This window comes from Narcine bancroftii, chromosome 4, assembly GCF_036971445.1.
Source record: "Narcine bancroftii isolate sNarBan1 chromosome 4, sNarBan1.hap1, whole genome shotgun sequence".
In the NCBI taxonomy this organism is placed as follows: domain Eukaryota; kingdom Metazoa; phylum Chordata; class Chondrichthyes; order Torpediniformes; family Narcinidae; genus Narcine; species Narcine bancroftii.
In genome coordinates, this window is record NC_091472.1 from 75,093,129 (window position 1) to 75,115,473 (window position 22,345).

General features: G+C 39.3%; 1 protein-coding gene across 1 annotated transcript in view; it reads right to left on the minus strand.

The window, feature by feature from the left end:
- The window catches only part of fndc1 (fibronectin type III domain containing 1), a 224,126-nt gene that overhangs the window by 95,568 nt on the left and 106,213 nt on the right, over positions 1 to 22,345 (minus strand). Inside the window, exons 7-9 of the mRNA XM_069931639.1 lie at positions 20,399 to 20,589; positions 16,729 to 16,836; positions 11,581 to 11,769 (exon numbers count right to left, since the gene is read on the minus strand). Coding sequence (XP_069787740.1) covers positions 11,581 to 11,769; positions 16,729 to 16,836; positions 20,399 to 20,589 — 488 coding nt within the window. The remainder of the gene's footprint in view (positions 1 to 11,580; positions 11,770 to 16,728; positions 16,837 to 20,398; positions 20,590 to 22,345) is intronic.

Genomic DNA, 22,345 nt, shown 5'->3' on the forward strand with positions numbered 1-22,345 from the left:
AAACTAGGATTTTTGAAGTGGATTCTAAGGCAAGGATTTTATCTGATCATTCGCCTTTGTTAATAACTATGGAAATGCCTGATGAGGAAAAGTTGATAGATAGATGGAGATTACATTCTTTATTGTTACATAGGAAAGATTTTTGTGATTTTGTTTGAAGCCATATGAGGATATTTTGTGATACAAACTTGAACTTGATAAATTTATCATATGGGATACTTTAAAGGCATATTTAAAAGAGAAAAATATGTTTTACATCTAAAATTAAAAAGGATTATGAGAGAAATAGATTAGAAAAAGAAATTACAGTTTTGGGAAAGGACCTTCAAAAGTCTGTTTCTGAAGATAAACATAGACAATTGATTAATAAAAATGTTTCAATATAATACATTTCAAACTTATAGGACTGAGAAAGCTATTATTAGGACGAGGCAAAGGTATTATGCATTAGGTGAGAGATCGCATAAATTGAAAGTGGAACAAACCAAGAACAATTAATGCAATTTTTAAAAATACTAATGTAATTATTTATCAACCTCAAGAAATAAATTAATCTTCTAGAAATTTATATCTAGGTACAAATCCTAAATGGAAATTATCAACTGAGATTTGTTAAATCAGCTTTAGCAACAGCAAGAAAATGTATTGCTATTACTTGGAAATCAGATACATCTTTAACTATGCTAAGTTGACACACTGAAATTTTCCTTTGGAAAAAATTACTTATAATTTAGGAAATAAATACTCTATATTTTTATATAAATTTGGTGCCTGTACGCTCAAATAATGGGATTAAATTTGTAGTAATATACTTTTTATCCCTCTGCCCTGGAGAATTCTCCTCTGCATGTTTGTTAGAACTGATGAATTGTACTGTACCACATCTCTCTCTGCAATCCAAAGAATATTGTTTACTTTCTCTTTTCTTTCCTCTTATCTTTTTATACCTATAAATTATTTTTACTTTTTTAAATTTGTATATTGTTTTTTTGGGGGGGAAGGAAGTTGGGTGGGAGGGAGGGTTTTTGGGTTGGGCTGAAAACTATCATGTATGTAATCAATTTGTTCTTTTTTGATATCTATATTATTATTATAATTGTAGTTATTGCATGTATGGAATATTAAATATATTTTTTAAATCAGCAGTAGTCGGTACTTTAAACCAATCTTGCATGATACAAAAGTCACACACAAAGTTACCTTTTAGCCTACCCAAGCAAGTTAAAACCAGAAAATTATCCAATGGAACAAGTGTGGCTACACTGAATCTCACAAACCATATGTAGCTCATTTATAGTTCAGGTATGGCTCACAAAGCAATGATTTGCTTCATCAAATTTAGCAGATGTACCTTTCATCTCTTGAGTATGACACCCAACATTGGTATCATGTGCTAATGACTGACTATAAAACTCATGTGGCTGCACGAGCTTTATGTTTTATATGGCAATAATGATGGATGGTCAATAATCAGTTTTTATCCAATTTGTGATATATTTATAATCTTTCACCATTCTGCAAAATATGACTCCTGCAAATTGCAGGATTATGTCACAACCCTATGTTAAGATTACGAATGGAAATGGTCTCAATACATCGTAAGAAATGATGAAACAGCTGAAAAAAAAATTAGATCTCATTGGTTTCTTGAAATGTAATCCCAAATTTCCAGAATTTTTCCCTGTTCATCTCGTGGCTAGAATCATGAAAAATGTAAAGATTGTCAAAAATTCAAAAGTTTAGAAATTCAAAGACAATGAATCTCAAGCCACTTTATTGTGATGTGGTTATTAACTAGCACCTTCAGCCTCAGTCTGTAACTCTTGTGGATGGAGAAAAGTACATTTCCGTTCAGCCTTCAACTTCTGGACCATTTTGAAGAAATTTTTTTCAAAAAGAGCCAAAGGTTTTTTGTTCACTTTCTACATCTTAACAGTTGAGCAATAGAAGTAGAACATTTGATGACTTTGATTGGCTTAGAGACTTACAGTGTGATGATCCTCTTTCACTTTTCTTGTCAACCTATTCATGATTAATTAATATGATTAAACACTGACTGTTTTGATTCCACAAATCATTGTTACAGAAACATCTACAGTAGAAATGAAATTACTGGAACTCCACTTCTCCCAGGTTTTTAAGATGGTGTGTAAATAACAATCTACAACTGAATTTGAGAAGTATCAGGTATCCTGATTCAATTGACTCATTTCATCTTTCTATGAATTGCTGCTTTCCATCAACCTCAAGAACTCAAAACATTTTACAGCCTTGCAAATCAGGATCAGGAGGCCCCCAAAATCTGCAAGATCTACGATTAATTGGTCATGCCGCAAAATGGATGTTCTGCACTCTTGTGAACTTTTTATGAGATGGAATGTGAATAATAAAAATTCACGTATCAAAGTCATACATGGTCTGCAAGTCTTGGATTTTTCCTTTCCATTTTATGCAGCTCCAAAGGCATTTAGATTTGGTCAACAATGCAATAGAACCAATGCAAAGCATTCAGATCCAAATGTCTGTTAGAAATTATGTTTCAGGAATAATGACTGCTCCTTCTATATCTTCATGTTCCCCACCTAATTTAATACTGCTACTTTAAACTGTCAGCCCGGATTTAAAAGTTAAATGAAAATGCAGCTGGACTGGAGTATTTTACATTATTTGGCTGCAAGGAACATCAGGACAGGAGAGGAATGATGATTTCGATAATTTCAGATAAAAATTCAGCAACTTTCAAGGAAATATTTGACTGATAGACCTGTTAAAATCCAAGGAGATCAAGATGGGATTACTCAACAACAGAAAAATTCTATTGTTTCGGGACTGTCACTGGGAGAGGAGGAGCAAAGGACTTGGGAGTCCAGAGAGTGTCAGGACCAAACTTTGGGTAAGTGAATTTAAAGCAGAATGGTGACTGGAGGGAGTGAGTTACAGATAAGGGCTAGTAACAAGTAAAAAGATGGGAGCCTCAAGCAGAGCAGCCAGTGTGTGAGTGGCCCAGTAAAGGAGTGGGATTTTGAGGATTTGGCTTATCAGGCTTTCCGAGAAGAGGCTGAAAACAAACTTCTTTCGGGTAAGTTAAGGCCAGTGAAGATATTTGCATTTAAACAAAGAATAAGTATTGGAGATGCCAGCTAGGGTAGTGGAAAGTCTGAAATCAGGATGTTAGAAATCGGAGACAGCAAAATTGTCCTTGATGACTACATCTGCAAGAGCTGCATTCAGTGATAGGTCGTTAGTGTCCGAGTTAGGGAGCTAAAGCTGAATGAACGCCGGATCATTCGGGAGGAAGAGGAAGTGATAGACCGGAGCTTCATGGAGACAGTTATCCACAAAGGTCAGGAGTTAGGCAGCTTGGTAACTGTTAGGAGAGGGAAGGGGAAGAGGCAGACAGTGCAGAGCACCCTGTGACCGTTTCTCTCAACAATAAGTATACTGTTTTGGATACATTTGGGGGTGGGGGGTGGAAAATGATTTACCAGGGACAAGTCATGGTGGTCATGTCTCTGACACAAAGTCTGGCATTTTGGCTCAAAAGGGAAGGTGAGAGAAGAGGAGAACCATGGTGATTGGGGACTCATTGATCAGGCGAAAAGGTAGGAGATTCTATTAACGAGATTAAGGCTCTCAGATGGTATGTTGTCTCTCAGGTGCCAGGGTCAGGGATGTCTCTGATCGAGTCCACAGCATTCTCAGGAGGGAGAGTGAGCAGCCAGAGGTCATATTCAATATGGGGACCGATATCATAGATAGGAGTAGTGATGAGGTCCTGAAGAAGAAATATAGGGAGTTAGGAAAGTTAAAAAGCGGGACCTCAAGGGTGGTAATCTCAGGATTCCTGTCTGTACCAAGAGCCAGTGAGGGTAGGTACAGGAAGTTGTGGCAGATGAATATGTGGCTGAAGATTTGGTGCAGGGGGCAGGGGTTGAGATTTGTGGATCATTGAGATCTCTTTTGGGGAAGGTCTGATCTATAGAAAAAGGATGGGCTGCACCTGAACTGGAAAAGGACAAATATCCTGGCAGCCAAGTTTGCTAGAGTTGTTGGGAAGGGTTTAAACTAATTTGGCCATGGGGTTGAGAGCCAGAATGTGAGTGTAGAGAATAGGGCAGAAGGTTTAAGAGAAATGACAGACAGGGGAGGAAACATAAATGTAGTCAGTTACAGGGTATGAAATGTATCCATTTCAACGCGAGGAGTATTAGGAATAAAGGATACGAATTCAGAGCATGGATTAGTACATGGAACTACAATGTTGTAGCCATTATAGAGATTTGGTTGGCAGAAGGGCAGGATAGCTTATGCAGATATCAGATTTAGGTGTTTTAAAAGGAATAGGATGGGAGAGAGCAGCATTACTGGACACAGCTATAGAAAAGATGGATGTTGCAGAAGGAGGGTCAACTGAATTTGCATGGGGGGAAGTAAGAAATAGGAAAGGAGCAATCATGGGGTTATGGGATTAGTCTAAAGGCCCCCAAGTAGCCCTCGGACACGAGGAACAGATAAGCAGGCAGATTTTGGAATGGTGCAGAAACTTCAACTTCCTGAATATTGACTAGCTCTTCCTGACTGCAAGAGGGATAGATGGGGTTGAATTTGTCAGGAGTGTCCAAGAAAGATTCCTAACACAGTATGTGGATAACCCAATGAGTGGAGAGGCTATACAGGATCTAATGCTGGGTGATGAACCTGGTCAGATGGTGGACCTTTCGGTGGAGTAGCATTTCAGTGAGAGTGACCACAATTCCCTGAGTTTTAGCATAGCTATGGATAAAGATAAAAACAGACAAAATGGCAAAATGGATGAAGCAGGAAATAGCAAGAGTAAATTGGAAACAGATGTTCAAGGAGAAAGCAGAGAACTAATGTGGAGGAAGTTTAGGGATGACTTGTGCTTGGTTCAAGATGGGTTTGTCTCACTGGAACAGGAAAAACAGGGTAAGAAAATGGAACCATGGTTGACAAAACAGGTGAGGTAGCTTGTTCAGAGGAAGAAGGAAGCATACATTAGATTTAGAAAGCAGGAAACAGGAAGGGCTCATGAGAATTATATGGTAGGGTAATTTTTTCCCAAAGGTATACAATTTTGCATTTCATTATACCATCTACTTAATAACACTTCTCTATCATCTTTCCATGCGGTTGCTATACATTTCTTTGCAGTTGTTATTTTTCTTGGTATTTGTCCAATTTCAATTTCATGTTGTTTTCAGATATATATCTCCAAGTAAAAACATTTTTGGATCCTTTGGTATCTTTATCTTCATAATTTGCCCTAATAATAATGATGCAAAATTGTATACTGTTTGAAAAAATTACATATAGTTTAAGGAATCGTGTTGAAAATTTTTATAATATTTGGAAACTATATATGTATTTTATGGATAATTTTCCATCCATCTCTTCTATCTTATCCACTCCTTTTAATTAGTAATTTTTAATAACAATTAATTATTAGCTATGCTATTATTGTATATTAAATGGTAGGTATTTCTTTCTTTTCTTACTTTTGGGTGGGGGGATTTTTTGGCTATGGATATTTGATTAATGTTTTATTCAATATTTTTCCTGTAATGATGCAAACAAGTAAATAAAAGAATTATATGATAGCCAGGAAGGAGCTTTAGAAATGACTTAGGAGAACTCAAAAGGGGCACATTAAGGCCTTGGCAAGTAGGATTAAGGAGAACCCCAAGGCGTTCAATGTGAAGAATAGAAGAATGATGAGCATGAAGGTGGGCCACTTAAGTATAAATGAGGCAACATGCGCCTGGAGGCAGTGGAGGTTGGGCAAGTCCTAAATTAATACTTTGCTTCAATATTCACATGAGAAAATGACCTTAATCAGTGTTAGGTCGGAATAGAACAGGCTTGTATGGTGGAAATGTTGAGATTAAGGAAGAGGAAGCATTGGATCTTCTTAAAAATATTAAGTTTGATAAGTTCCTGGTGTCTACACAATATACCCCAGGTTGCTGTGGAAAGGGAGGGAAGAGATAGCTGGGGAATTGGCTAGGATCTTTAAATCCTCCTTGGCCATGGGGAGGTGCCAGAGGATTGGAGATTGGCAAATGTTGTCCCCTTGTTTTAAAAAGGTAATAGGGAGAATCCTGGGAATTATAGACCATTGAGTCCAATTCAGCCCTATGAGTCCATGCCACCCAATTTACACACCATTAACCTACACCCCGGTACATTTTTGAAGGTAGGAGGAAACTGGAGCCTCCAGAGAAAACCCACGCAGACACGTGGAGAATATACAAACTCCTTAGCACGGGATTCAACCCCACATTCAGTCCCAATGGATAGAATCTATGATCATTTGGAGAAGTACAGTCTAATCAAGGATAGTCAGCATGGATTTGTAAAATGAAGGTTGTGCCTCACAAGTGTAAGGTAAAACATCATGAGATGGGAATGTGTAGGGAGTTACCCTGTACAGGGCAGTAACAAGAAGGGGAGGTGTCCTTGTACTCCTGTTAGGTAAAACATCATGAGATGGGAATGTACAGGGCTGTAACAAGATGTGAATGCATCCTTGTACTTACAAGATAAGAGAGACATTGATGGATTGAGAGGCAGGAAGCTAGCAGGGAAAGGATAGCAACAGTTTTAGTCATTGGACAAGTAATGATATGATGATGTTCTAAGCACATATCCAAGGGTATAAAAAATCACCATTTTGCTGATAACGGCAGAATGCATTCTCCGACTAACATGGTTAGTCGCAAGTGTTACAATCCGGTAATAAAGAACAAAGAACCCTGATTTCGACTCAGCCTGGTGTTTGTCTCACTCATTCATGAACAAAGCAGACCTAACACAAGCTAAGTGATTTTTTTGAGGAGGTAACATGAGAAATTGATGAGTGTAGAGAGGTAGATGTGGTCTATATGGATTTTAGTAAGGCATTTGACAAAAGTCTCCCATGAGAGACTCATTCAGGAAATCATGAGGCATGGGATCCACAGAGCCTTGGCTGTGTGGATAAAGAAAATTGGCTTGCCTGTAGAAAGCAGAGAGTAGTGGTGGATGGAAAGTATTCTACCTGGAGGTCAGTGACTAGTGGAGTTCTGTACGGATCTGTTCTGGGACCCCTTGCTCTGTGATTTTTAAAAATGAACTATGAAGAAATGGAAGGATGTGTAAGTAAGTTTGCAGATGATACGAAGGTTAGAGGAGTTGTGGATGGTGCTGAAGGTTGTCGTACATTACAAAATGATATAGACAGGTTGCAGAGTTGAGTGGGAAAATGGCAGATGGAGTTCAATCCAGATAAGTGGGAAGAGATGCATTTTGGAAGGTGAAACCAGAAATCTGAGTACAGGGTTACTGTTTGGATACTTAACAGAGTAAATCCATGCATCTCTCAAGGTTGCCATACGGGTTGATAGAAGGCCAAAGTGATACTGGGCTTCATTAATAAGGGAATTGAGTTCAAGAATCGAGAGATCATGTGGCAAATCTACAAATCTCTGGTAAGACCACACAGAGTATTGTGTTCAGTCTGGTCACCTCATTATAGGAGGAATATGACAGCTATGGAGAGGGTGCAGATGATACTCACCATCATTAGACATTGAAAAATGTTTAATGAGGCAAGGTTAGCAGAGCTGGGACTTTTCTCTTTAGAGTGCAGAAGGATGAGAGGAGACTCAATAGAGGTCTTCAAGATTCTGAGAGACATAAATAAGGTGGTCAGCCAACTATTCTTGTCCTTTTTCCCAGGGCAGGAATAGAAAAGACCATGAGACATCTCTGCAAAGTGAAGGGAGGAAAGTTTATGGGAGACATCATGGGTATGTGTTGATTTTTTTTTAAAAACACAGAGAGTTGTGGGTGCCTGGAATGTCTTGCTGGGGATGGTAGTGGAGGCTGAAACATTAAGGGCATTTAAGAGACTCTTAGGCACAGGGATGAAAGAAAAATGGAGGGTTATAAGGTAGGAAGATTTAGTACTTTTTTTGGTTAGAATAACATCAAGGGCAGAAAAGTCTGTACTGTGCAGTAATGTTCTCTGTTCTAACAATTTCTTAGGGTGGCCACGTTAGAGTATCAGGTAGCACAATGCTTTTTACAGTGCCAGAGATCCAGTTTGAATCATCAATGTGAGGAGCTTATATGTCCTCTCTGTGTTTGCGTGGGTTTCCTCCAGGTGCTCCAATTTCCTCTCACGATCCAAAGACACATGGGGATAGAAGGTTAATTGGTTTTATGGATTTATTTGGGCAACATGGGTTCATGGACCGGAAGGATCTGTTACCATGCTGCATCTCCAAATTAAAATGAATACATTTTTAAATCCTCAATCTGAAATCAGTGATACCTCAAGGCAAGAGTCAGCAGGGTAGCAGCAGACAAACTCAAGATGGGCTGTGGCTGTGAGGGTCTTCTGCATCACTGGAGGTGGCACTCTGGTGGGCTGGAAGAACAGCAATGAGTCAAGGAGGTAGCCTGAGGGTCTGGAGTGGTGGGCCACGAGCTGGCTTGGGCACCCATAGCAGGAGCCTAGGCTGAGGCAGCCAGTGCCAAGGCTCTGAGGAACTGTAGAATGAGGGGTGTTTCCATGAAAAAATAGGCTGGAGGACTCTCTATACCATCTGTGTCCTGGTAGTGGACGGAAACCTCAAACAGCAGCGCAATGGAAGGCTGCAGCACCCTCTGGATGGGGGAATGGCAACTGCTGAGCCAGGAGTTACTTTGTGCTGATATGGACATTGTTATCCTGTCTTACCGAACCTTGAACTGGTCTCTGCCTATAAACATGTTCAGTTCACTGTTATTTTTGTAATATTCTGTTCGGTAGTTTGTTTTAAATTTAAATGTAATGTTATGTTAATTTGTTAAGGATAAAATCATAACTGGAAGGCTGGGATATTATAATAGCCATGGTTCGAGATGGCTGTGTGGCATTTGCTCACTGTGGCCATTTTGCATGGTTCTTTGCTTGGTCTTATGTATAGTATTATGTTATTCAGTAACACATTGTCCTGGAGAAATGCAATCTCATTTTTGTGGCTGTTTTATGGTTTTAAAAATGACAATATAATGCTGGCTGTCTGACTGAATCTCGACATCTCTGAAGGGAAAGCACTGTCTCAGAGAAAAGCACTTCTCAGAAGCTGTTGCTGTAAGCACCTATGGACACTTTAGGGGATGACTCCCTTTCCCTCTTATAACAGTAGGATTGTTTACCTGAAAGACATGAATGAAATTATTGTACATTTAGAACTGTCTAATTGGGCCATCGCCAATTTTACTGCAACAAGCTTCTTATTTTAAAGAAATGATGGAGTCATTAGATCAGGCAGCAACCATGGATAGAAGTGGGCAGTCAGCGTTTCAGGTCAGGACCCTTTGCGAAGGCTGAAGCGGGAAAGGTTGATCAGGTATATTTTATTAATGGGGAGGGGGTGAGGTGGTGAGAGGAGGAGAGACTGGTTGGGGAGGAGCCAATAGGGGTGTGGAACAAACAAAATATCAATTCTTAAATTGATACCTTTATTAGCCAGCACATGGAACATTAGACCAAGAATTCAATATACATTTAACACATTGCTTTGATGTGTTTGGAGTTCTGTATTCAATTCTGTGCCCCACAATGGATGAAGAGGTGATTCACCCAGATGTTGTTTGGGATGGAGCACTTTCAGTTATGAGCAAAGATTGGAAAGGATGAGGTCTTTCTCCAGGGAGTGAAGGCCTGTATTCAAAATTATGAGGAATACACACAGGGCCAAGGTAGGAAATAAAGAATAATTTATTTTCCCAGATGGTGTTAAAATTTTAAATGCACTGCTTGGAATAGTTGGCGGCAAGTATTCACACAACATTTAAAAGTATTTAGATTAACATTTTAAATGCCACAGTATAAAAGGCTGCAGGCTAAATGCTGGAGAATGTGATTCATGAGGATAGGTGCTTGATAGTCAACATGAAACAAGTTGGACCACATCATACATGGTTTGATGTCCTTAGATTATTCATCTGATAACGTTGTGATCTACCAATCTATCATTCAAAAAATCTGCCCTCTGGGATCTCAAACATGACTCATTTATGATTTTTAGACTTCAGGCATGTAACGGCACAATCAAAGAATTCTGCTGCTACAAGGGCAGTCTAAAAAGGAATATGCAGGAATTTTGAGTCAATTCCTGCACCACAATTTATCCTGCAGGATTCCTATAACTTTTTGGAGGAAGCCTGCAGTGTAAATCATACCAGAAAAATTTGTTGTCAGTCATTCACTCTACTGCACGTCCAACCACTGGGACTGTTGCACTCAGGTACTTGCAGTTTAAAAGGTGCCCAGTGTGAACAACCACACAGGCAGTAATTATATTAATTTTTTCTGCGATTTTTCCGACATTGCAGTCTAAAAACCATTACTGTGATGCACAAATCTCAGACCCTGGAAAAGAAAATGCAGACTCCTTTCAATACTTCACACTGAACATAAAAAGCCACATGAAGGTCCTCTCTTTCCAGATGTTGGGTAAACAGATGCCTTTCAGTTGCTTTTTGTGGCAAATTCCAAACAATAGATGAAGTATTTGTATCAATTGAAACACAAGTGACAAGTTGATGATCTAGTCCTTGCTGCTGCAATCCAATCTTGTAGGCATCTCATTCACGATCCAGAAATGAGCAGTTCTGGCATGTTCATTCAGCAATTTTGTCAGGAATGTCTTTGTCCTCAGTGGAGGCACTAACCTAGTAATACATCTGATCATTCGTAAAGTACCATGCATGGGATAAATCTACAACCTAAGACTTCAGGAGGAAGTCAGGAGAACACAACCAAGTCGTCATTGAGGGTTCAGTAGTGGAGAGGGATAAGAACTTCAAATTCCTGCATGTCAACATTTCCGAGGATCAGACCTGAAGCCTCCATGTTGATGCAATCACGAAGAAGGCTTGCCAGAGGCTATACTTTGTGAGGTATTTGAAGAGATTCTGTGTATCACCGAAACTCCAGGTGTACCATAGAGAGCACTCTGGTTGGTTGCATTACTGCCTGGTATAGAGATGTCAAATCTCAGGACAATAAACTCCAGAGGGTTGTTAACTCAGCCTGCAACATCACAGGCACCAGACTTCACTCCATTGAGGACATCTAGAAGAGGCGGTGTCTTAAAAAAGCAGCCTCTATCCTCAAAGATCCCCATCGCCCAGGCCATGCCCTCTTCACTCTGCTACCATCAGGAAAAAGGTATAGGAGCCTAAAGATGAGGGCAGCTTTTTCGCCGCTGCCATCAGATTTCTGAATAATCAATGAAGCAAAGACACTGCCTTACTTTTCATGCATTTTTTTATATAATGTTGTAAGATGGTTTATAATATGAATGTTGCACTATTGATGCTGCCACAAAAGACCGAATTTTGTGACTTGTTCTTGACAATAAATTCTGATTCTGAAGTTTATTACAATTGGGAATGGGCCAAAAATCTAATGCAACATCAGTTGTAATGGCCTAAACACACACACTCATGAAAAATGGCTTAAGACATCCACTGACAAACAGAAGGAAAATAGAAAGTTTCATTATAAATAAGTGCAAGACTTACGTTTCGGCAGAACAACACTGAGGGTCTTAGATGAAGGACCTTGCCCTTTGCGGTTTGCTGCTCGAATTTTGAAAATATAGCGTTCTCCAGGCTGAAGATCATCAATTATAGCCGTTGTAATGTCCCCAGTAAAAGCAATGGTCTTTGCTCCAAATGGTTTGAGAGCCGGGGCATATGAAATAATGTATTCTGAAACGAGTTGTCAGATGGTTGGAAGGCTAAAACTGAAAACAATTCTGCTTTGCACAGTGTGGGAAGCTCCTTCGCAGAGGGCATTACTAATGTTTACTGATCCGCAGTGCACTCAAAGTGAAATTATAAAACTGTCCCTCATCTGTGGAATCCACAGCATCAAGACTGGCAACACAATGAATAAGCATGGAGTTTAATAAATCTAATACATGAATATGTAATGTTATAAACCAATTATTTCAAATTATCCTGAACTTCTGTTAAATATGATGTGATGAATTTGATGCTATAGGCTAAACAAGCTTCTCATTTTAATGAGTTGCTATTTAAGGAAATAGATTAGCCAGTTACAAAAATAATATATAGTAGTTTACTATTCAACAGTATATCAAAGTTGAAATTTAAATGAAATTCAAGATTCTTTTATTATCCTGAAATAAAAAGGGAAACTGTTATACAGGTACATAATCTTTTATCTGAAACCATTGGGACCAGACTCCTATTGGAATTTTTCGGATAATTAAGTAATTGTGTTGATTTCCGATTTGCACAAAGCAAAGGCACACTCCAACTAGAAATGGGGTGTATCTAGGGTATGGCAGGTGTGGCACCTGAAGGAGGGATGCACCTGAAAGGGGGAATGTGACTTGAAGAGGCAGCGGCAGAAACCCCCCCCCCCCACACCCTCGCACCTGGGCTGAGCGCCACCACCCTGGACACACAAGGAACACTCACTATGCTAGGTACACTAGTCCTTCTTCCTCAGCCTAGTGTTCATTCTCAACTATACTACGCCAAATATAACATGGCAGTTAGCAAGGCCAACTCTCGCAAGAGCTTCTTGTCTCCATTTATTGTGATGCAATGGCCACCCCTGCCATAAGTACTATTTTGCATGGATCCGTCCCTGACTAGAAGGGTCTCTGGTCGGGGGCGGGGGGTGGGGGGTGTTGTGGTGGTGCTGAACAGGGATGGGGGTGATAAATGAAGTGAAATAAAGATAAACCATAAAATTACTTACACTGAGACATGGCGCTGGGCAAGGGTGGGTCGAGTCCGGTCACGTTTGGCACCAAGCACAAGCTTTGGTATGCAGATGACATCCATAGTAAAAATGTTTGGTTTTAAGAGGTTTTGGTTTTCAGAATTTCATATAAAAGATTATATACCTGTATTACACAAAATTTCCTTTAGTCTGCCTCAAATTATTACAATGACATGACACAGAACAATGAAAATTTTGCTACCTGAACACTTATGGTGTACTTTATTGATTTTTGGGCTGCTGATCTTCAAAATCACCTTAACATTTTCCTTTCACCAACCATTTTTAGATACAACTTATTTTTGTGATTTCCTGTCATATTTTAAGTGCAACATGTCATTGAAAATTCATTTTCTGCATTTGCACTTGAACTTCTTCCCTGCTCATCTTGGTGCAGTCAGCGACGAACACAGTGAAAGGTTTCACCAGGACAGTGCGACCATAGAAAAGCGGTATCATGGCAACTGGAATCCATCAGTGCTGGCCAACTATTTTTGGATACCAACACAAGAGGCATCAGATGCTGAGTATAAACAAAACATCAGGTCAGTTGAACTAAAGCAATGTGTCAGCATTAAAATCTGATTAAATTAACTTTTATTGAATTTAATGTTTCTCCAACTTCCTACATGATGCAGAAAATCTGAAATTATCTTCGTGTTCGTTTTGAAATTGTCTATCATAATCCCTAATTTTTTTTTCAGGAAGCAAACCTTTTGGGGAAAAAAATTGTCCGGGATATTATCATCTATTTTTAAAATCTATATTCTGCTCATTTTCTTCCAGAAATTTTTCCCCTGACTTAATTTTCATGATATGACTCAGCAACCCATCACCTCTTCTCTTTGGCTTGGCTTCACCTACCCACATGGTAATTACTCATGAATAGACGTTGGCAGGGACATTAGCAGACAGCATGATAAAGGCCAGGAAAGGATGTCAGGAGATCAACCTTAATGTGACATAGAAATAGAGGCCAGGAGCTGTAGCTTAAAATACATCAGATTGAGATCAATCAATTGAGATCAACCAACACAATCGCAGTAGATAACAAATCTTTGTCCTTTGCATAACAGATTAATATCACTTCTTGAGTTGTAGGCCAAGCTCGGATAGATTTTAAAGCATAATTTCACTTGTTGATTGTAATCATGTTGTAAAAAATTGGATTCCAGTCAGTTAATTTGTTCCGACAACACATGTGGAAAACCACAGGAAACAGTGGCCAATTCCTCCATGCACTGAATTAATGTAACTCCTAATAAAATATGTCTCAAGACTGTAACCAGAATGGAGCTCTGGAATGAAGTCTTGCAGGTCAGAAATCACAACATGGTTAACCTTGATTCCTTAAATATGCAATCCATCAAGATTGATTAAGTCAGAAGTATCTTTTTGAATTTGATGGTATATTTTATTCCCTCTTTGATGATGAGGTAAATCACAATCTTCTGAAATTAGGCCAGTGGGTAAATACCAATACACTGGTCTGAAATTTAGCCAAGGCTTTAATTAGATGAGCTTTAGACTGTGTCATTGTTTTCCACATGTCAGTAATCCCAAACAAAATTTCAGAGATATTGAAAGCAATAACAAAGCAAATAAATAAAACATATTTTAAACAGAAAATGCAAGATAGTCAGGCAGCATCTGTGGAGAGAAAAAGTCTAAACGGAACTTTTAGAGAAATGTAAAAAAGCAAGTTAGCTCTGAGTTCCCGAGATGGGAATGAGGATTTGGTGGTGGGGGGGGGGGGGTGGGGGAAAGGTGGAAGGTGTGAATGGATCTGGGTGGGGGTGTAAATGGAGAGGAAAAAGCAAATATCTCTGACAAGGTGAGGGAAATGTCTCTGAGATGTCCCCATTGTTTACAAGATTATCTTGTTGATAGACGAATGAAGACAATTAGAGTGGAAAAATAAACTGACTTTTAAAGCTGTTAAAAGCAAGATAGAGTGAAGAACAAAAGCCTGCAGATGCTGTGATGGTCGTAAAAACACAGAAATGCTGGAGGAACTCAGCAGGTCTCATAGCATGCATAGGAGGTAAAGCAATTTAAATGACATTTCGAGCCTGAACCCTTCTTCAAGGCGCGTAGCAACACCTCATATTCCATCTGGGCACCATCCAAACAGATGGTATTAACAGACTTTTAATATAGTTAAAAAAGGCAGATATTCTACTGCACCACTCACCCTGCCTCCCTCAGCTCAGGAAGACAGCTCCTGACGCTGCGTAGTAAGAAAGCAAGATCATCCTTATAAGCCTACTCCATAAAAAAAAGGTAAATTCAATTTTTTTTCTTTTAATTGAACCATCTTCAAGGCGGCATTGCACCATGAAAAGGCCTTCTGCCTCCTTTACCCCAGCTCTGCATTCACAGAGCCAATTCTGAATCAATTTACAAACTCTCATCTCTCCCATCCTCCTATCCATATCCAATTAACACCATTTGTCTGCTGGTCTGTACTCCACCCCCTGCCATTTCATTCAGGCACATGCCAGCTTTTTATTCATACCGTGAAGAAGGGCTTAGGCCTCAAATGCCAGTTATATACCTTTACCTCCTTTTAACACTGCAAGACCTGCTGAGTTCTTCTAGCATTTCTGTGTTTTAGCTAAAAGACAGAGCTGTTGCAAGGATCTGAAGCCAAAATTCAAGAAAGCACAGATCAGACAATGAGAGAAAACGTGAATTACATTAAAAATAAATACCCTATGGCAGAAACTGCCACTTTCAACACAAACAGAAAAAGTTTGCTGATATCTAATTCTACATAAAATCTTGAAGGCTGTGATATGCCCACAAATGATTGTTGCAGCATATTGGAACAGTACTGGACACTGCAAACAGTGTGAGAGGAGGTTGGAGAGTGAGTTAAAAGCAACTGAAAGCTCAGGTTTACCCATGAAGATCAAACAGAGGAGTTCCATAAAGCAGTTAGTGTTCCAACACAGGGAAGATTCCATAATAAGCACATAATGCAATAGACTGGTTTGAAAAAAGGCCAAGTGAATCTTTGCTTCACATAGTTGGGCTGTTTAAATTCTGGGATGGTAGGTAGAGAGGTAAAAGAGCAGGTGATGCATCTCCTGCGGTGGCAATGGGAATTCCACAAACATTGGTGGAGTTGGAAGTGTGGATCAGGGAGTCGTGATGAGAATAACAAAAGCGGGTGTGGTGGTGGGGGAGGGGGGGGGAAGGGACAATGGGCCCACTGGTGGAATCTTTTTGAAGTTAATGGAAATTATGGCCCATTGGAAGTGAAACTGATGGAGAAGAGGAGCAAAGTTCTGGAGAACTTTACCACTGGCTGGGAGAAGAGTGTTGATGAGGCAAAAGATCTGTAAGGGCATAATTAAGGACAACCAGGTGCTTTACAAAACAATGGGATCACCTTGGCCACCCTAGCCTCATGTATCATATGCAACCCCTTTGTACAATCAAACTCTTCCCACCCACCTTACTATTTAAAACTTATTTTCTTCCTTCCCAGTTGTCTTGCAGGGGTGAATAATTTATTTCTAACCTGCTGCGTGTTTCTGCATTTTGTGCTTTTTATTTCCAACCTCTGGCATCTGCAATTTGATTTTCAAATAAAACACATCACTGCTTTCAGAAAGTTAAAATATATCAACTTGGTCAGGGCTACAATGTAATAATATTTGAGAATCAATAGAAACAAACCAATTTTTCATTGTTACTGAGACTAGTTTCAATTAAACTGTTTGAGTATACTTTCTGGAATGTTCTTCACCATAATTTTGAGGTATGACCATATTTTGCTATTTTTCCAAAAAGTTGTTCACCTTTCTTTTGCATGATGCATGAAACATTGCTACATTTTAGATCTGATCTTGCAAAGCAAAAAGAAACAATAACATTCCAATCATAGATTAATAATGTCCCACCTGTGACCTTTCCCTTGTGATTACTTGGAGAGTCCCAGGATGCAGTCACTGCTGTTCCCTGTTCACCGAGTGGCTTCACCTCAAAGTTCTCAGGACTGGAAGAAGGAACTGCATTTGCAAGTCAATAGGATTCATAATTTCCACGATGGGTAAGATAGAAAATTTTAACTACAATTTTTTAAATGGGGCTCACAAACTAATAACCGATTTGCCACTTAATATATTCCATTTTTAGATTTATTCTGAACTTCATTTACAGTTAATGCCTTTTCCACTTTTATGATTTCTTTTGGATGTCTACACTCGAGTGGAATGAAAATTCAGATCCATTCTGACAAGTTGTCCCACCTGATTTACATTCCTCTGTTAATTGTATGCAAAGTGCTGAGGGATTTTCCTGTGCCATTTATTTACTGGATCCACTATTACACAAATGTTTGATTACTTCTTAATTTCAGCTCAGAAGATCTGACCAATAATCTCAGTACCCATTTCATTGGGGAAATTAACCAACTTCATGTGATGTGGAAAGAGACTGGGAATTCAGAGACTAAATTGAAGACACAATCAGCTGAACATTTTGGATCTATAATGTAAAATATTCCCGATTACCTTTATTTTTTGATTTGCTATTTTGGATTTAGCTTACATTTATTTTTTTTTTAATCATAATTTAACTGTTTTGTGCCATCAAACATCTTAATAGTGAGCTATGCACTTCCATCCCTTATGGAGGTGAAAAATCATTCACTAATTCAGATAATGAGGATATTGCATTTAATTATCATCACTTGGGCAAATCAGATCATTGGACTGTGCTGATGCTACCCTCATACAAGCAGAATCTCAAGGTGGGAGGGTCCAGTGGTGAAAGTTATTCAGCAATGATCATAGATGCAGATGAAATCGTACGCAACTTCTGTTGCACAATGTATGCACCAAATTCTTACTTGCTGCAGCCAAATAGGTGCTTGAAAAGAAAAACTATAATAAAGTAATTAAAAGAGACAATAACATAATAAATATTCACAATAATCCTTGTTCAAAAAAAAGTGACTTGTAATCTTGCAGACAGTTCTTTGTGATGTCGGAGGAATCTATGATTAGTGTACCAAGGGAAGATTCAAGAATCTGATAGGTGTTGGAAAGAAATTGTTCTTGAACCTGGATGTGCTGGTTTTCATGCTTCTGCACCTTCTACCAAAAGGCAGCAATGAGAAGAGATTGTAACCAGAGATGGGGCCCCTGCCTTCTTGAAGCAGGGCATTCAGTAGACAGGTTTGTATGCAAGGATTCAGTGATCCACCTCTGAATACACTGCTGCCATCACCATCTTCATCAGCCAGTCTGTTGAAGACCATGTAAGCAAGATGACAATGAAGGTACTTCCCCAATCAGAAAGGATGAGTGACCTGGGAAGTTAACTCGCTATTGAAGGTTAGGTTAGAGGCATTTAGGTCTAGAGACCAGTCTTGCTACAAGAATTCCAAGTACAATCTCTACAAGGCCATTAGTAAAGCCAAGAGACAGTGTCACACCAAGCTCGAGTCCCAAAAAACATTACACACTGGGTACATCAAATGCAGAATACATTGGATGATCCACATGTAAAGCTCTGCCTCACCTGAAAGGATTGTTGTGGCCCTGGAAGGGAAGGAGGAGATAAAAGGGCAAGTTTTGCATGTTCTGTGGTTACAGTGGGAAATGTCTCAGGGTGTGGATGGTTCAGTAAGGAAGAGAAATATGATTCTTAAAGAGTCTTATCCCTGCGAAAAGTGGATCGGGGTGGAGTAGGGAAGAGATGGCTGGTAGTTGGATTGCACTGAAGTTGGAAGTGTAGGAGGATTACATGCCAGATGCAGAGGGTGGTGAGTGGAAAGTGAGGACCAGTGGATTCTCTCCTTGTTCTGCCTGGGCAAGGTGAAGTAAGGGAGGAAGTACAAGAAATAAAAGAGATAGGAGTGTGAAGGTAAACAAATAAACAAGAAAAGTGCTGGAGAATCTCAACTAATCAGAGAAAGCAAAAGGCAGTCAAGGTTTTGGGCCTGAACCCTATCTTTCTTCACACATGAGAAAGGGTTAAGGCCCAAACGTCAAATGCCTTTTGTTTCCTATGGATGCTGCATGACTCCAGCACTTTCGTGAGATGCAGGAGGAGGGTTTATCAATGCAGTGAGGGGAATCCTCTTTGTAACTGTGCTCTTTACATGGCTGTATAAAAGTTACAGCTAATCTGTTAGCCTGTCCACAGAAAAACTGAACTGCTAAAAATAAAACCAGAAACTTGGGGTGATGCACTTATGGATGTTAAAGATCAACAACTGAAGTAACAAAAATAGAGAAAAAAAAGAGGAGCCATTCAAACCATAAAGCTACTTTACCATTCAATATTATTAAGGCAGACTCACTGCCTCACACATTCTCCCCATATTTTTTGACATCTTTTGCATCCAAAAGCCAATCTCTCTTTTTCCAATATGTCAGCGACTTGCCTCCACCAGGGGAGAGATAAATTAATGTCTCAGCATAAAAGTCAACAAGTGGTATGGGATAACAGAGCAGAAATAAGATGGAGGATCAGCCATGGTTATTCAATGGTGAAGATGTGGCAGCACACCACTAGGCAGGCGAACCGGCCCCGCTTGTAATCCACGTGGTGGGGAAGCCGGCCAAAATGGCGCCGTCGGAGGTTTCCCCTTATTCTCAGCACAGGGCTCAGAAGCCCACGCTGGGGGACCACGTGACGCCCGGGTGACATCAGCGCCCCCCAGTGCAGTTCTCAGCCAGGTCCGGGCTGTGAGTATAAGTCCAGCCCAGCAGCCTGCAATAAATCAGTTCTGCTCACTGAGCTCAACCCGTCTGGTTGTGTGTTCTTTCAGTAGCAGTGTATCTGCTGCTACAGAGGCATGAAAATCTAAAGATTTTACCCTTGCATCTCAATTGGTATATTTAACAAGAAGAACATATTTTCTTCTCAATAATTAGCTTCAAGTTATTCATTACCTGAATCATTGGATAACCTGCACCTCCCAGACAGCTTTATGTAGATAGTTTCATGGCGCTGTTAGCAAGACCAGAACTGTAAAACCGATCACTTGTCTCCATAATGAACTTTAGCAATGAATTCCGCAGTGTTGGTGGCCCTTTATTGGGTTATCGTGAAATACTTGGATCACAAAATATTTCATCCTAGGCTCATGTTGCAAAAAGTTGCTGAAGGAATTTTTTACAGATTTTTTGCCTTAAGCAGCATACAGTCTTCATATTAATGAAAATTAACATGTTCTGGTGCGCAGAGTTTTGCCATTCACAGGCACTATAAGTAACCAATTGATATTCAAAGGATGGCATTAACACACTTAATAAGAAATAATAACAAATCTCCCAAAGAAACATGGAAAATCAAGTGGCCAAGCAGACAGATATAAAATATCAGACATCAAGATCAATGAAGAATAAAGAACAAGGAAGGTTTTTGAATTTTGTGGCTTTGTCATTTTGAAACAACTGTCTAATTCAGAAACCTCATTTTGGTAGTTTCAATTACAGTTTAATTTAGTATTTTTTTCAAAGAAAACATTATTCAACAAGTAGACAGTATTGATAACTGTAATTTAAATATACTGCTGAATTCAGAGAACTCTTGCAGTACTGAGCAGGAAAAGCATACCAGACTCAGGGGTTCTTTGGAAAACTGAAATACTCCATTTGCCATCTCTGTCTCCTTGAGAAGTGCGAACAGAGAATTCATGTATGGAATCTGATGTCAGCTTGTCAATCAGAACTCGCCTGTAAGTCTTGGATATCTTGTATTCCCATTTAGCTGATTCTCCCCTCTCTCTGTACCTGACGGTATAATATCTGAAAACATAGATTCAGCAAATAACATAAATACATTTTTGATCAAGCAAATTCTGCAGATAATCCAAGACAGATGGATGAGGAAGATTAAAATTCAATCTCAAGCATTACAAACGTTCTATATTCTACTGAATAGCTATTATTTTGCTTCAATACGAAATGACAGTTTTTTTGTCAAAAATCGGATTCCTTTCAATGCAACTCTTCTCTAACCAACATGAACATTAATATCATTTAATATCTAGAGTTTATTAGATTCCTGCAAATCTGGACCAAGATGGCGGCGTGGCAGCAGCCTGCAACTGCCTCTCTGGACTTGGTGGCTGTTTCTTTATGTATTGTTGCACTCTTTATTCATTTTATGTAGATTTGTCTTGTGCTGTTTTTGTGTAGTTCCTTGTCGTTTAGTGTAACACCATGGTTTTTGGAGGAACTTTGTTTTTTTTTAAACTGTGTACTACATTTGCAGTTTGGTTTTAAAATGACAAATAAAGGCTCTTGAACTACTTGAAAAATTATTGGTTACCTCTGTGCTTTAACCAGGTAACATGGCTGAGATCATTCACCCTCCAACAATGGAATCATTGTCTAAATGATGGCCTGCAATTTTAACTTTCAAATTGCATGATTTTGTTCCTTGGTGCATTAAAAAATCAATTTGATAAATTGGGCTTAATATATCACAGCTTGGACCACAGCGCCTAATTCACTATTCACAGCATCTTGATGTTTTCAATTGTGTAAATGTAATGATATTCTTCAAGAAGCCCAATAAATGGGATCAATTAAGCCACTGTGTTGCAGGTTGACACAATTCTGTAAAAACCCAATTTCTATGTATATTCAGTGTACAAGGCAATTTTGAGGATGCAACATTTAAAAACTCATCAGTCAATACAATAGACTGGAGTACATCTGTAAGGTGCATTTTGAAACTAATTGCTCCAAGTTATGAAGAGAACAGCACAGAAATTATTTTTAATACATAAGCAAAAAATGAAAGAATCACAGGAGATTAGTGTAACAAGGAGGGGTTCAAGAGTCTGACAACTGTTGGGAAGAAACGGTTCTTAAACCTCAAGTATGATAAACCCCCAGAAGTACACCCTCCATCACGCTGACTGAACTGGAAAAACCAGGGGAGGCAGTGTTTATGTCATCATCAATTCATCGTGGTGCACAGACATGATGGTCATGTCCCAGTCCAGATCCCCCCGACCTGGAATATCTGGTGATCAAGTGTTGCCTATTCTACCGGCCGAGGGAGTTCACCAACATCACCCTGGTCGCAGTGTACGTTCTGCTTCAGGTTAACGTCAGGCTGGCACTGGAGGGACTGAGCACTGTAATAAACAACAATGAGACAGCACATCCAGGTGCATTCCTGATCATTGTGGCCAACCTAAAGAAGACTTTGACAAAGTACCATCAACATGTCACAGGCAAGGGGGCATGGCAAGATGGCATAGTGTCTAGACGTGTAATCTCGACCTCTCTGGCCAGACTTTTAAGAACCCGTTTTTAACTCTTTGTTTTCCAGTTTAAACTTTTTAAAAACTTAGTTTAAAGTATTAAGGAACTGTTATGGCCATTAATGGTAAAAAAGATTAAACCTCAAGTGCAGAAGAAACTACATTTTTGGAGTGTTGAAGATTTAGGGCCAATAGCCTGCTACAACTTCAGATTTAATTTCTTCTGTATCTAAACCACAAAGATTGCCTGTGGGAGCTGAAAAAAAAAATGACTTCTACTCACC